General features: G+C 41.8%; 2 protein-coding genes across 2 annotated transcripts; one reads left to right on the top strand and one right to left on the bottom strand.

Moving 5' to 3' along the window:
* Positions 1-614: 614 nt before the first annotated feature.
* LOC111905785 (uncharacterized mitochondrial protein AtMg00810-like) lies at positions 615-5,359 on the top strand. The gene is made up of 3 exons (XM_023901524.1): positions 615-908; positions 4,569-4,684; positions 4,732-5,359. The coding sequence occupies exons 1-3, from the start codon at positions 615-617 to the stop codon at positions 5,357-5,359; spliced, it is 1,038 nt and encodes a 345-aa protein (XP_023757292.1).
* A 456-nt stretch (positions 5,360-5,815) lies between these two features.
* On the bottom strand, positions 5,816-7,907 carry LOC111905744 (glucan endo-1,3-beta-glucosidase). The gene is made up of 3 exons (XM_023901475.3): positions 7,050-7,907; positions 6,599-6,947; positions 5,816-6,271 (listed from the first exon to the last, which is right to left on the bottom strand). The coding sequence occupies exons 1-3, from the start codon at positions 7,736-7,738 to the stop codon at positions 6,014-6,016; spliced, it is 1,296 nt and encodes a 431-aa protein (XP_023757243.1). The 5' UTR covers positions 7,739-7,907; the 3' UTR covers positions 5,816-6,013.
* Between the last annotated feature and the right edge of the window lie 6,370 nt (positions 7,908-14,277).

The raw sequence follows: 14,277 nt of genomic DNA, 5'->3' as shown, positions 1-14,277 counted from the left end.
GTAAGATTGCGGGATAGTCGTAGCATTCACTAGTAGCCAGTTAGAGTGGAAAGTGTTGTAAGACTGCGGGATAGTCGTAGCGTTCACTAGTAGCCAGTTAGCGTGGAAAGTGTTGTAAGACTGCGGGATAGCCGTAGCATTTACCAGTGGCCAGATAGCATGAGAAAGGTGGCAAGATTGTGGAGTGGCCCGTAGCATTATAAGTGTTGTAAGACTATGGGGTGGCCTATAGCATTCACTAGTTGGCAGATTGAATAGACACGTTGTAAGACTATCGTTAGTTAGCCATTAGTATATTGGTATAGTAAGACTGTTGGGTGGCCCATAGCACTCGTTAGTTAGCCGTTGGTATATTGGGGTAGTAAGACTATGGGGTGACCCGTAGCATTCATTAGTGATCAGTAAGTATGGGAGCGTCAGACTGCGGGTTGGCCCGTAGCATTCGCCGGTCTTTATTCGACAGTGAAAATGTATTAGATGCGTGATTCACTGGTAGATTTCTTCAGATTGTTTACACCAGGGCAGGACAACCCGCACGGATGTGAGCATGCCACAATATTATTGGATTCGAGAAGCGATAGGTCGTTGGAGACCAGGAAGGATGTAAGACTACAATGGTTCTGGTAGCATTCACCTTTTGTAGTAGAACTGGTGGCAATGGGTTGTCAGACGGTGTGATCAGGAGGGTCAACAGGAATTATGGATCCATGAGTGACAATGTGGATAAAATAGTTTTTGGTAGTCAAGGTTTCTTCGGAAGTCACTGGGAGCGACTGAGAGGGTGTTCTTTAGTTCAACAACCGGGTGGGGGTCCGGTATTTCAAATAAGGGCAGATCAGTTGGGACCAGGGTGGCCTCGATTCATCCAGAAAGCGGATAAGGGACAACATGATGTTCAGATAGAAGTGGTAATGTGAGGATTCCTGTGTGAGGAATAGCTTACCGATCGAAGGTACTAAGTCACTTACATATGGATTGAATAATCTTAGAGTAATGGATTTGACCTTGTTACACGGCTCTTGTATGAGTCTAACTGTTGCAGGGATGAATCTTCTACTTGAAGGATTATTTGAGCCTTCTGCCAAGTATAATTGTCCTGCAGATGGTTATGCAGGGGCAGTCTATCAGGGAGACAAACCAGTATGGGATTCAGACTCGGGGGGGGGGGGGGGGGGGGAGGGACAGAAGTGGTTTGCGGAAGCTCAAAGCTCATTTTCTTCTGGATGGAAGATCGTTTTGGTTTTCGATTGTCTTGGGAAGATTGTTTTACGCGTAGAATCCTCGGTTGCATTCCTTAGATCAATTGTTGGGAGATAGGTGTTAGTAAGAAGAGATTTCGAGGACGAAATCTAATTTAAGTGGGGGAGAGTTGTAACACCTGGTTTCGAAAGTGCTTCGCTGCTAGGGGCTACGGCCCATTCATCAGTTGTCATGGGGTTAGGGCCTTGAGAAAGGAATAAGCTCCGTGCTTACAGTTTACAGTTTTGGTTTCAGGTACCTCCAGTTTTCAGATAAGGAGCTCGGGACGATCGCAACGCATCCACCCATATCATTCTGCATTATGTAATCTTTGGGATTTGACTATAATATTAGTTTAAATTAAAACGTTTTCAATGTTTAGAACAATGTTGTTAAAGTGTTTTCAGTAAACCAATTTATAACTTATTAAATCAAAAATGAAAATTTTGGTCTTGGATTTTGGGATGTTACATCCATGCTCAATTTGATGAGTCTGTGCTACCATTCACCGGTTAAGTTCCACCCGTTGATAAATCTACTTTGGTGTTTTCTTCTTTTATCGATGTCTCTACTATACAAGCACCATTTACATCTGATGCCACTACATCGTCTATACATCAGTGTGATGTATCACATGTCGTATCTACATGTCCCTTGTGTACTAATGTACCTCCAGACCCACCACTGCCTACTGATGCTCCCTTGCCACCACTGACAATGCAACCTCCTGTTGTCACTGAATCCGCTCAAGCCCCTACTGTCGACGAACCAGCTCCATCCACCAGGCTCCTGTTACTCAATCGACACCTAATGGTTACAAGGAGACACACACATATTTTTAAACCAAAGTATATTGCTGATTTTGTGCAAATTTAATAAAACCAACTTCATCTTGCTCTATTTGCAAATAAATAGCCAAAAGGTTTTAAAAGTGCAGCCAAAAATCCAAAATGGTTTACTTCAATGGAAGAAGAAATGCAAGCTTTGAACTCCAATAACACCAGGTGTAACAGCCCAATTTTCACGCCCAAAAATTTCATTTTTATAAATTACTTTAATTAAAACATTCAGAGGAAAATATCGTAAAATCATAACATCTCATAAACTATGTGTAACGTCTGAAAATCCAAATCGTAAATAGTGATAATGTCAGAGCACAATTCCAAGGAACTCATAGTGCGGAATCTGGGGTGTGTGTATGATGTGCAGCTACCGCGCCGACTCCTTCCCCTTCGAAGAAGAGGTACCTGAAACAAAATTGAAAACCGTAAGCACAAAGCTTAGTGAGCTCCCCATAATACCACATACCATACACATATAATGAACAGCTAGGAGATACGGGCCTCGCCCACACTCATGGAGATACGGGCCTCACCCACACGCCGCTAGCTAGGAGATACGGGCCTCGCCCACACTCCATTATCTGGGAGATACGGGCCTCACCCACACTCCTCTATCTCTGAGATACGGTCATCGCCCACACTCAGCTACTAAACCATAACATACAAGTATCGCACAGACAACGAGTATAAACAATTCTATCATACAAGCATATGTCATAATCAAGCTCAACTATGAGATACGGGCTCTGCCCACACTCCGATAATAATGTATCATCTATACCTTGGTGCCTTAGACCCGTTCCTACTGGAAGGAAACTCACCTCAAACGAGGAGCTGCTGATAATCCATGCGGGGGAATCTCTGACTGCTGCTGCTCCGGAAATCCTCCGGCTATATTCCCCACAAAACACTTAATCAGAATCTGGTATCTACCCTTTAGGGTAAAATAGTAGACCAAGTCCAAGCCAAAGTCAAAGTCAAAGTCAACGTGAAGGTCAACTTCCAAGTGACCCGACTCGCCGAGTTGGGTCGTCAACTCGTCGAGTCCCTACCACTTCAATTGTCCTCCTCCACGTCCCTAATCGTTGAGTTTAGCGATGACTCGACGAGTTCTCCTTCTAACACAACCTCAGATGAACCTTCATCCGACTCACCAAGTGGTATGAACACTCGTTGAGCCCGACTTCATCCTAAGAACACGTCCTGTCCTCGACTCGCTGAGTTGTATGAACAACTCGTCGAGTTCATCTTCAAGGGTTGGGAGATTGCCTTGGACTCGCCGAGTCTGTTCTAGAACTCGTCGAGTCCCATGAACTCCAGGTCTAAAATGAAGTTCAATACGTTAGGTCACTCTTTATGTCCTGCTAAAACCCTACTAACACCCAACTGAATTCTTTTGACCCTCAACAAATATGGGACTCAAAGCCTTGGACTCGTCGAGTCCCAAGAACGGATTCGCCGAGTTGGTCACGTCCACACCCTAAATCCTCGATTTCTGATGTACAACTCATGACCAAAGGATAGATCTAGGCTCATAAAATCGTTCTAGCACATAAAGTTACAAACTTTACGTGCATGCATGGGACTTTGAGTCTAAAAGGTCCTAAAACAAGCTCTTGGGTTGCATAGAGTGTTCCTTGGGTGGAAAAGCACCCACTTTCTGCCTTGTGACCCCTCAAAGGACCTAGATCCGAAGCTTTGTCCCCAACCATGCTTGCATTCATGGTTGGCCACCTAAAATGGCTTATAAAAGCCCTAAATCTCCACAAAATGGGATCTAGCTAGCAATTGAACAAGCAAGTTAGCAACTTTATACCTTCTGAGGACTGAAAATGAAGCACAAAATCGAACCCCTCTGGTCTCCTCTTGTTTCCTCAAGTTCTTCTCCTTCCTTCTTAAGACCACCAACACCAAAATCCACCAAAATGACTTAGATTGCTTCAACAACGGCTAGGGTTTTCTATAGAGGGTTTCTGGGAGCATAAGGGACGATGAAGGCTGTATAAGGTTGTTTAAATAGGGTGCAAACCCTCAGTTTAGGGTTTTGTCTAGACAGAGTCTACTCGTCGAGTCCGGGACCCGACTCGACGAGTTCACCACTTAAATCTCGCGTCTCATCCCGCTTCTACTCGGCGAATTGAGCGTTCAACTCGCCGAGTCCCAGGCCAAAAATGCAAAATTACTAAGATAAAATACATACCAGGAAGCGGGTGCTACACCTGGGTCCTTGTCCCTAGGTCTACAACTTCTAATATTGTAGGATAAAAATGGGTTTTTTCGCATTAAGTACCATTCTGATGGTTCTGTTGACCGCTTTAAAGCACACCTAGTTGCCCAAGGCTTCATTCAAATACCAGGAGTTGATTACTATCTTACCTTCAGTCTGGTTGTTAAAGTCTCAATAGTTCGTATCGTTTTATCTCTTGCGGTTCTCCATAAATGGCACTTCACAAAGTGAATGTTAAAAATGCATTTCTAAATGGGTAGCTCATCGAAACTATTTTTATGGAGCAACCTCCGGGGTTTATTGATCCAAAATTCCCTGATCACGTGTTTCATCTCAAGAAAGCTTTATATGGCCTTAAACACGCTCCATGCGATTGGTTTCAACGCTTAAGCAATTTTCTCATTCACTTTGGTTTTACTGCAGTCGTGCTGACACTTCGCTATTTGTTCTTCACACAGGTGTCTGTGCACTTTATCTACTGGTTTATGTTGATGATTTAATTCTTACAAGGAATAACCCAACTTCTATAAGGAACTTTATTACTCGCCTTCATCAAGAATTCATAATCAAAGATCTTGGTCCACTTAGTTATTTTTGGGGCCTTGATGTTGTTTACAATATCGATGGTCTTTTTCTCAGTCAAGCCAAGTATGCCCATGATGTGCTAGTTCGAGCCGGTCTTTTGAGCTCTAAACCAGTTGCTACTCCACTTTCTAATACTGATTATCTCACTACTGCTGGAACTCCATTTAATGATCCAACCACTTGTCGCTCTGTGGTTGGTGGTCTTCAATATCTTACTATTACACGACCAGACCTATCTTATGTAATTAATCAAGTTAGTCAATTTTTGCACACTCCAACTTTAGATCATTTTCAAGCCGTCAAGTGCATTCTCCGGTATGTAAAAGGCACTATCTCGTACAGTCTAACCTATGACTATTTGATCTTTCTTGGAGGAAATCTTGTTTCATGGTGTGCAAAGAAACAACATGTGTCCCGATCCAGCTGTGAATCAGAGTATCGTGTCATGGCTAATACAATTGCATAAATTGTCTAGGTTACTCATCTTCTCAAGGAACTTTATATTTTGCCTCCGAAAAGACCTACTCTTCTTTGTGATAATAAAAATGTTATTTTTATGAATCGAAATCCAGTCTCTCATAGACGTGCTAAGCATATTGATCTTCACTATCATTTTGTTCGTGAGCTTGTTATATATGGAAAACTCTACACCAAGTTTATTCCAACCAAATTTCAATTGGGGGATTCAATTGGCGGATATCTGATATTCTCACCAAGAGTTTACCGAAGCCACTCTATGAGCATTTTCGATCCCAATTATGTGTTGGTCCACCAATCCGCTTGAAGGGTGTGGTGGGGGTATTAATGATAACAATTAGATATCAAAAATATCCTGAGGATTCCATATAATTTTGGTATTTATCTTATGTCATTATCTTGTATCATATATACTATATTATTGAACGAATACACCTCCATATAATTTGTGGTGAATTTTATCGAATCATACACGTAGATCGCGGATGATGCCTGTTCTTAATAAATATGCAAACATCAATCTTAAATGTCGAATTACAACTCTATGTAAAAAAAATATGACTACATCTCTAATTTCGTCAAGTAATCTAGTAAGCCGCAAAAACCCCAAAATGTTATGAAGACCGAACAATATGGTTACAACCTACACCAGCAAAGTCATGGCTAAGATGAAAGCCGCCGCGGACTTGGCGGCAAAATTTACATTCAGGTTGGCAGCACCATCGGTATTTGTGGTGGCAGATGCGTTGGTGTTAGAAGAAGTAGGTGGAGCTTGCACTGGGGAGCCGGTCAAAGGCTTGCTTTTATTAAAGAAAGGAGCATCGTCCCACGGACTCGCGGCGGAGGAAGGTGCATCTGAAGCAGAGGCGGCACCCAACGGTGACGGAGACGGAGCTTGAGCCTGATCACAAAGGGCACATTCGTCATTTGTCAACAATGTTAAACGTCACAACTGAATCACCATTCCTTTTCATTTTATTTTTAAAAGTTTATTCTAATTGTTTAAAGTTGTACACCATAATATTCCAAAAGGGGATAAGAATTTGTTGCCACATTTGAACACAACAAATACCAATACAAAAACTAAAAGTTAAAAGATAAAATATTAAATTTGAGACAAGGGCACATGGGCATCCACCTTTCGGTGATTTGGTTATTGTGCACCACGTAAAAATCTAACGTGTGAAAGGACAAATTTGGTCAAACTAGTGCTGGAGAAAAAGATTACCTGTGGCGCGTGCATTATACCAACGTTGTAGACCTGAGTGAAATCGGGTCGGAACAACCCGAAATTCTTCTCATCCAACGACGGCCCTTTCAAATTCTCATTGAACAAAGCAAAGATGTACGTCTCGAACTTCCGCCCCGGCATCAATGGCGTTCCGTCGCCGGAGTTAACTTTCTTCATCAACCCACCAATATAAGCCGCCGCATTGACAGGATTAGCGTGGAGGTTCGCCGGGTCACCGCCTGACGGCCACCCTGTCTCCGCCACCACGACTTCCACATCTGGGTAACCAAGCTTCTTCATCGACACGTGCACCGCATCCATCAGTTGGTCAAACTGGTTTGTGTACCTTTGAGTATACCAATATAAACGAAATCAATAAAATTGAACTTCAAAAAGCTAGCTGTTCAAGTTTAAATTTGATTAAAAACAAAAGTAGAAGTTTAATTACGTTATTCCAGTGGCTTTGTCGAACAATCCGTCGTTGGGTTTGAAGAGACAGAAGTTGGCATTCGACGGAGAGTACCCGAAGTATGTATATGGGTTAACCATAAACCCGGCTTTTGTTTGTTTTAAGAACTCAAGCATTGGCTTTAAAGTACCCACATCCCATCCGGGTCGGAAAGAAGCGTTGCTGGGTGGAACCGATGAAAGAAGTATACCCAGCGAATGTGGGCTAGAAATCTTGATCTCGTTAAACCCTTCTTTAACGAGTGCCGCATTGAGCACCTTCATCGCCGGAACAAGGCTGTCAATGAGGGGTTGTGGGCCCCAGTGGAGAACCTCGGTGCCCATACAGATGTAGTTGATCTTGGTGGCTGGGTAGAACGGCTTGATGTTGGCATCGATCCAGCGGCGGGCGTTGCGGGCGTCTGTAAGCGAAGGGATATCGCCGTTGGGGACGGTGACGGAGACGAGGATGCCGGTGTTGGCAAAAGCTTTGATGATGGTGGTGTTGACATCGAAGATCCTGATGCGGTCGATGGTGGTTCTGGTTTTAAGGAAGTGAGCGACTTCAGAGGGTGGTGGAAGGTTGTCGCCGAGGGTACCGTAGTTGACGCCGATGGAGTATGCGGCGGGTAGCAGCAGTAGTACTACTAGAAGGAGGAAAGGGAGTGATGGGTGTTCTGAAGTATTCATGATGTCTAGTGTTGTCGATACTTGGCTGTTTGTTCGATCCTTTAATTAAGCTCACATTTTCGATCTACAACAATGTCTTCTGACCGTTGGAGATATTCTATGTGCATTAGAAAAATATATAATATCTAAAATATATATTTTCTTTTTTTTTTTTGAACGTCGACATGCATTAAAAGGGAGAACCTAGAAAAGAGTTACACATGGAACAATACCAATCAAACTAATATAAAGAACTAAAATTATCTTTATATTACTCAACCCACTTCAATGACATGAATTGAATTTCATCCGTTATTTTTATAAACTTGTCCATCTAAACTTGCTTCTCTTTTTGTCCGTAAGTGAGGATTTCAAGATATCAAGCAACTCGGATGCAGTTTTCTGAGCGACGATTTGGCTTATTTGAAAGGCTAGAAAAAGAGGTCTATTTTAAAAAGACGGAGCTTAAAGAAAAAATTTTGTTGATGACATTAAATTTTGTTTATTCTCTTAGGTGAAGCATACAAGTAAAATATAATCTAGATTGGATTGATTATTTGATGGGGGCATTTCACCCTTCAAATCATGTAACATGTAATCTTTGCTTTACTATTTGCCATCGCCTAGCTTCTTTGATATAATCTTTCGCCGTTCTAAAAAAAAATCAAGCAACTTGGATCTAACATTTGGAGCAGATGTCATCATACCGCTCCCAAGATATAAACCAACTCCAAATAACAACTTATTGACAAGCAATATATAAAAACATCAACCCACAAACTTATTTAATAAAAATTAAGAGAATAGTAAAATACAAATTTAATTAACTCTATTATGCATTATTTGATATATATTTTTTAATAAGAGATTATATATAACGTGGAAATTTCATATATATCATAATTAAACATCAAAATATGTCAAAATCTCTATTTTCTAACATTTTAAATTTTTATATTTATTAATGGGTTATTATACCCTTTTATAAATCTAAAATCAAATAAATACGTCTAATAATTTAGAGGTTTTGAAGATGAAATTTAACTGCATAAGGAATATCTCGGGGCTTGATATTATGAAGGAAAGTGATTCGTATACAACGGTTTTCTTCATAAACAATAATATATGTTTTATAGAGTTATATAATACAACATTTTAAATCACAAATTGATGCGGAGGACATAGACGATCCGACATAAATGTTTAGGGACAAGTGACAAAAAGACAAACGGGACCAAAAAATGTCCAACTTAAAACAAATATAACTTTTGATTCGTAAGGAATTTTGAGGGTGCGATATATCGACAAAAAGGTATCGACAAGCCGGAGCTCCTCACAAGTCGACTTCCCGACAGTCGACCCTCAAATTCCACTATTTAGGTCCCAAATCTCTGTTTTTCTTAATTTTCGAATAATTCTTATTTTTATTTTATTCTGTTTTAATGATAGGATATTCGTTTCCTTAATTTCTGAAATTCTTTTTCTTATTTAGCACGCTAATTATTAGAATTAATTGTTAATATGAGTTTTCCAAATTTGGTGGTACCTGCCACATTTAACATCATCCTTTATAAAATGTTCTTGTAAGCCTTTATAGACATCTTGAATTTCAGTAATAAAATACTTTGAGTTTCTCTCTATTGTTTGCTTTCGTTCCTCATCACAAATTGTTGTATATGAAAAAAAAATTGGTGGATGAATCAACTCCTTATTATGAATGGTTAATTTCTATTTTCTAATGTAGTCCTTTCGGTTGTTCCTTGAATCACAATCAAGAATTCGAGACATAATTCTGTTTACTGGATTGAGTTGCCCTTTTGATCGAAATAATTAAGAACCAGTCGAGCATTGGCTATACAGTGTAATCATAAACCTATAAAACTCTTGCCGTCGAGCATTGGCTACCCGTGTCAAGCCATTCTGGGTGCTGACTATCCATGTCAAGCCATTCTGGGGTGCTGACTACCCATGTCAAGCCATTCTGGGGTGCTGACTACCCATCGGTCCTAACAACCGATCTTCGGGGACTAGTCCCCTCTTACTACCTTTATCTCATATAACATAACAAGCCAGCATGCAATCATATCATCACGTACTGTCAGACATATCTGGGGTGTCCGACCTACCCTTCGGTCCTAACAACCGAACTCTACAACTATCACATATACATATCATGCTAGCATACAACATATCAGGTAGTAGCAAACCTAGATGATATCACAAAGACAATCATCTAACATACAACTCCTACTGGTGGGCCGGCATTGTGGCCGTAGACCCACCGCTACTGGAAGGTAACTCACCTCGAAGTAGCTGCTGATCTGATCGGGAACTGACTGCCTACTACTGCTGCTGCTGCTCCGGAAATCCTCCGGCTGCAATTCCCACAACATACTCAATCAAACACTGCTCACTGACCTTTGGGTAAAATGACCATTTTACCCCTGACCATGCCCTAAGTCAAAGTCAGAGTCAACTTTCAGTTGACCTGACTCGCCGAGTTGGCTTTCCAACTCGCCGAGTCACCACCCAAACGATTGTCCTGGATCCCGTTCCTACTCGTCGAGTTAGGCGACGACTCGACGAGTTCTCCTTCTAAACTGATATTCAAGTCCTTCATCCTACTCGTCGGGTTGTATGAACAACTCGTCGAGTTCATCTTCATCCGATGAACACCTATGCTGCGACTCGCCGAGTTGTATGAACAACTCGCCGAGTCTGTTCTTGATCTAAGGAGATTGCCTTGAACTCGCCGAGTCAGGGCATTGACTCGCCGAGTACCTCCATAGATGAGTTCAGCTTCCGACTCACTGAGTCACACCCCGTGACTCACTGCTCACTCGACACTACGAAAAGGGGACAAACTCGGAGACTCGCGAACAGACTCGCCGAGTCGTTGCCATGCACCCACTAAATACACAGATTTGCTCAATTCCAGTCCATGCCATTCACAGATCTGGACTTCTAGGACACGAATCACACGTAAAGTTTCCAACTTTACGTGTGGATATTCAACAATATGGATTTTAGGGCTCAAAATGCCTCAAAAGGGTAGATCTAGGGTGAACAAGCAACATGGGTCCGTAAAGCTAACAGATCTGAGCTCCTGGAGCTCAATCTTGCCTAGATCTAGAGGCCAATCGACTTATTACCAACCCTCAAGCATACACAATCTTGGAAATGGCTCAAAAAGGACTTTTATGGAGCTATAAGCTTAAAAACAGAGGGGAAACGAGCTATACCTTAGGGGAAACGTTGGAATGACACAGAGATGCTTGGCCTCCTTCTCCTCTTCTTGATTCCCTCTTCTTTTCCTTCAAAGAAACTTCAATACACCACAAAACACTTCAAACTCACAAGAAAGCAAGACTAGAGAGAGATACAGGGCTCTGAGGGTGAATGGGGGCTGGCTTGGGCAGTTAAGTCGTTTAAATAGGGTGCAAACCCCTGAAACTTAGGGTTTCATCCAACAGCTGTGACTCGCCGAGTCCAGGATATGGACTCGCTGAGTCTACAACTTAAACTTGTCCCGGGTCCCGCATCCACTCGGCGAGTCGGACCTATGACTCGCCGAGTCCAAGGCTAAAAGAAGGGGAAATACTTAATTAAGATTTACGTACCAGGAACCGGGTGCTACAGCTTCTGATCCTCCTCCTCTCGAACCAGACTTCGAGAATCTACCCTTCTTACCAGACCTGGAGGATCCGTCAGATTTCCTTTTCTCTCCCACCTCCACTCTCTCCATACCCTTCTCTCGTATCTGGGTCTCCATATTCTTAGCAGCCCAGATGGCGGCTTTCAGAGTGGTAGTTTGCTTGACCATTGGACCGAAGTCCGCTGGTAATCCGAGGGCAAATTTGTTAACCTTGGAGAGTTCAGTTGGAACGTGGTGAGGAACAAGCTTCATTTTCTTAGTAAAGCTTGCAGCGTATTCAGTAACACTCATTCTTCCCTTCTTCAGATTCTGGAATTCGTTGTTGATCTCCAGAAGATCCTGCTCAGAGCAGTATTGCATCTTCAACTGTACCAGAAAATCCTCCCACGACATCTTGCTTGCTTCACCTTTGTTCATTGAATCAGCTAGTAGCTTCCACCAGCTTAGTACTCCAGATTTCAACAGAGCAACCGCGAGAGCGGTCTTCTGCCTGTTGCTACACTCGCAACTCTCAAACATCGTCTCCATTTCAGAGATCCAGTTCATGACTTCCACCGGTGTCGGGCTTCCAGATAGACTCGGTGGCTTGGATGCCATGAAATCCTTGTATTTGCATCCACGTCCGTCATTTCCTCCATCCTAGTGGTTTTGCCTAACTATCGGTGGGTTGGCTTGACCAACAGTCCCACCGTAGTTTCCCTCCTCAGTCTGCCCTTCGTTCAACTCGGGCTGTTCGATCTGAATAGTCTCTTCCTCTCGATTTTGCTGGAGCAAACATCTGGTTTCCTCCATTTGACGATCCAACATCGCCTGGATCATCGCTAGTACTCCGGCCATCGTTATTGGCTCAGCAGCGGCTTCCACAACCGGTATTTGCTCAATCACTGGGGGCTGGTTCCTATCTCCATTTGCGTTCACGTTTCCGCTACGGGTCCTTGCCATCTTGATCTATACACCGAATAAGGTGAATTTAGATCTTTATTTAGGATAGACGTTTAAATCGTCCTTATCACTCCGAAACGTTTACATGCTAGTTCTAATATCGTAGTCGTACGTTTAGAATCCTAAACACATAAGGTTTCCAGATCCGGTCGGCAACAGACCAAAGATCCGAACAATTAACAGCATATCAGGCACAAAGCATTTAGCACATAAAAGCATTTTAGGCATAATTCCTAAAATAAGCTAGTGCTCACACCTCACAATCATTGCTTAGCATTCTAAGTTTAAGTCTAGAAATCCTACAAATTCCTAGTTCGCTTAAACTAATGCTCTGATACCAACTGTGACATCCCCATTTTCACGGCCAGAAAAACCGATTTCGTTTACGCTTTGTTTGAAAATCAGAGTAACATTTTAAATAAAAGTGTTGCGGAATTTGTCCCAAAACAAAATATGATAAAGATTTATCAAAAGCATTTCCATAAAAATGTATTTCATTAAAAGACTTGGGATGTCATGTTCGTACAGATCAAAAGCATAAACAGTACAATATAAGCCTTACTACATTATTTCATATCTACAGGCCTATATCCGTAATCCCTCGTCCAAACATCATATCTATGCTCAAGCGCCACTACCTGTAATACATAAAACTGAGCGGGTCAGGCTTGGGAGCCTGGTGAGCACATAGGGTTTTCAACCCACAATAAATAAGTTTATTAATTTCATCAATCAACAATAACCCGATTACCCGTTCCCGTTATCCTCACTTTACGTCCCTAAACACCTATCATAAGGGACCTAGTCTAAGGATCATCATCGGGATGGACACTACTGCTAAGGGGATTCCTTAACAATAAATGTCCTAAAGGCAACCATGTGGGGGATGGAGTACACCGGTGAACACATCGTTCACAAACACCTACAGGTTGCGAGCCTGCTAGTGTTCCACTGGACTGTCTAGAAGAGTCCGTGGTCGTCATCCATACTCCGCTAGATGACAGAATCAACAACATCAACATCGATGCCTCTCACCATTTTATCACACATCACCTATTACATCTACCAATGTTTTACCCCATCATTTTCGTAGATATAAAATACATATACAGTTTAAATCATTGAAAACATGTATAACAATGTTCATCCAGCATAGATAGCAAGTATTCAGATAATATGCACACATAGCACGTAATTTATATAAAATACTTCATATCTATGTGTAAGCTGAAAGTAACTATGCACTCACCTGGTAAGGTGGTGACTCGGCACTCGGAAAACTCTTCGTTACTTCTTAAAACAATTTTTCCTTGACCAAAACCTAGTATTAATACCACTAGAGTTTAGTTTTAACGTTAATCGCGACTAATTAATAGTCTAACTATTATTACTATTATATAAGCGTTAAATAACACTCAAGATAACTCATAATAATAGCCCAAATAATTATTTTAAGGTCCTAATAATGTTACTATAATTAAATAAAAGCTATATTAAATATAGTATAGGCGTAACTCACTTACAGCGGGTTTTTATTAAAAACCGGGCTTCGCTGGAGCAGCGTTTCCGAGCCGAAAGCTTTTCTTCTCGGAGCCGTCGGGCGCTCCGGAGATTTCTTCTCGTGATAGGGAGGTTCCCTAGACTTGGGAGAGGGGTTTAGGGAGGTTAGAGAGAAGTTAGAGAGAGAAAGAAAGGTTTGAAGGTGTGAGGAAATAATGAAGAGTTCATCTCTTATTTATAGGAAGTGTATAATAAAGTAGTCTCCAAGCTTCGTCCGTAACTTTTGCATACGAGCTCCGTTTTTGTCTGTCATTTTACCGTTGAGTTCCTATTAATGAGATCTTCAACTTTCATTTAGACCTCGTTAGCTAATTCTCATTCTATCTCGGATTTACAAAACTGTATCGAATTCGTCGCGCTCGAAAAGTAGGGACTAAGCTTCGTCCATATCTTTCGCATACGA

Source organism: Lactuca sativa, chromosome 2 (genome assembly GCF_002870075.4).
Source record: "Lactuca sativa cultivar Salinas chromosome 2, Lsat_Salinas_v11, whole genome shotgun sequence".
Classification (NCBI taxonomy): Eukaryota; Viridiplantae; Streptophyta; class Magnoliopsida; order Asterales; family Asteraceae; genus Lactuca; species Lactuca sativa.
This window is presented reverse-complemented; position numbering and strand designations above follow the sequence as displayed.

What these genes read in the sequence shown, in the direction of transcription:
- LOC111905785 (XM_023901524.1), top strand. Translation starts at nt 615, where the DNA reads ATGGTTCTGGTAGCATTCACCTTTTGTAGTAGAACTGGTGGCAATGGG. An exon ending in ATGATGTTCAGATAGAAGTG is followed by an intron (nt 909 to 4,568) that starts GTAATGTGAGGA and finishes CTAAATGGGTAG; the next exon opens with CTCATCGAAACTATTTTTAT. An exon ending in AAACACGCTCCATGCGATTG is followed by an intron (nt 4,685 to 4,731) that starts GTTTCAACGCTT and finishes GTTTTACTGCAG; the next exon opens with TCGTGCTGACACTTCGCTAT.
- LOC111905744 (XM_023901475.3), bottom strand. Translation starts at nt 7,738, where the DNA reads ATGAATACTTCAGAACACCCATCACTCCCTTTCCTCCTTCTAGTAGTA. An exon ending in GACAAAGCCACTGGAATAAC is followed by an intron (nt 6,948 to 7,049) that starts GTAATTAAACTT and finishes GTATACTCAAAG; the next exon opens with GTACACAAACCAGTTTGACC. An exon ending in GTATAATGCACGCGCCACAG is followed by an intron (nt 6,272 to 6,598) that starts GTAATCTTTTTC and finishes CTTTGTGATCAG; the next exon opens with GCTCAAGCTCCGTCTCCGTC.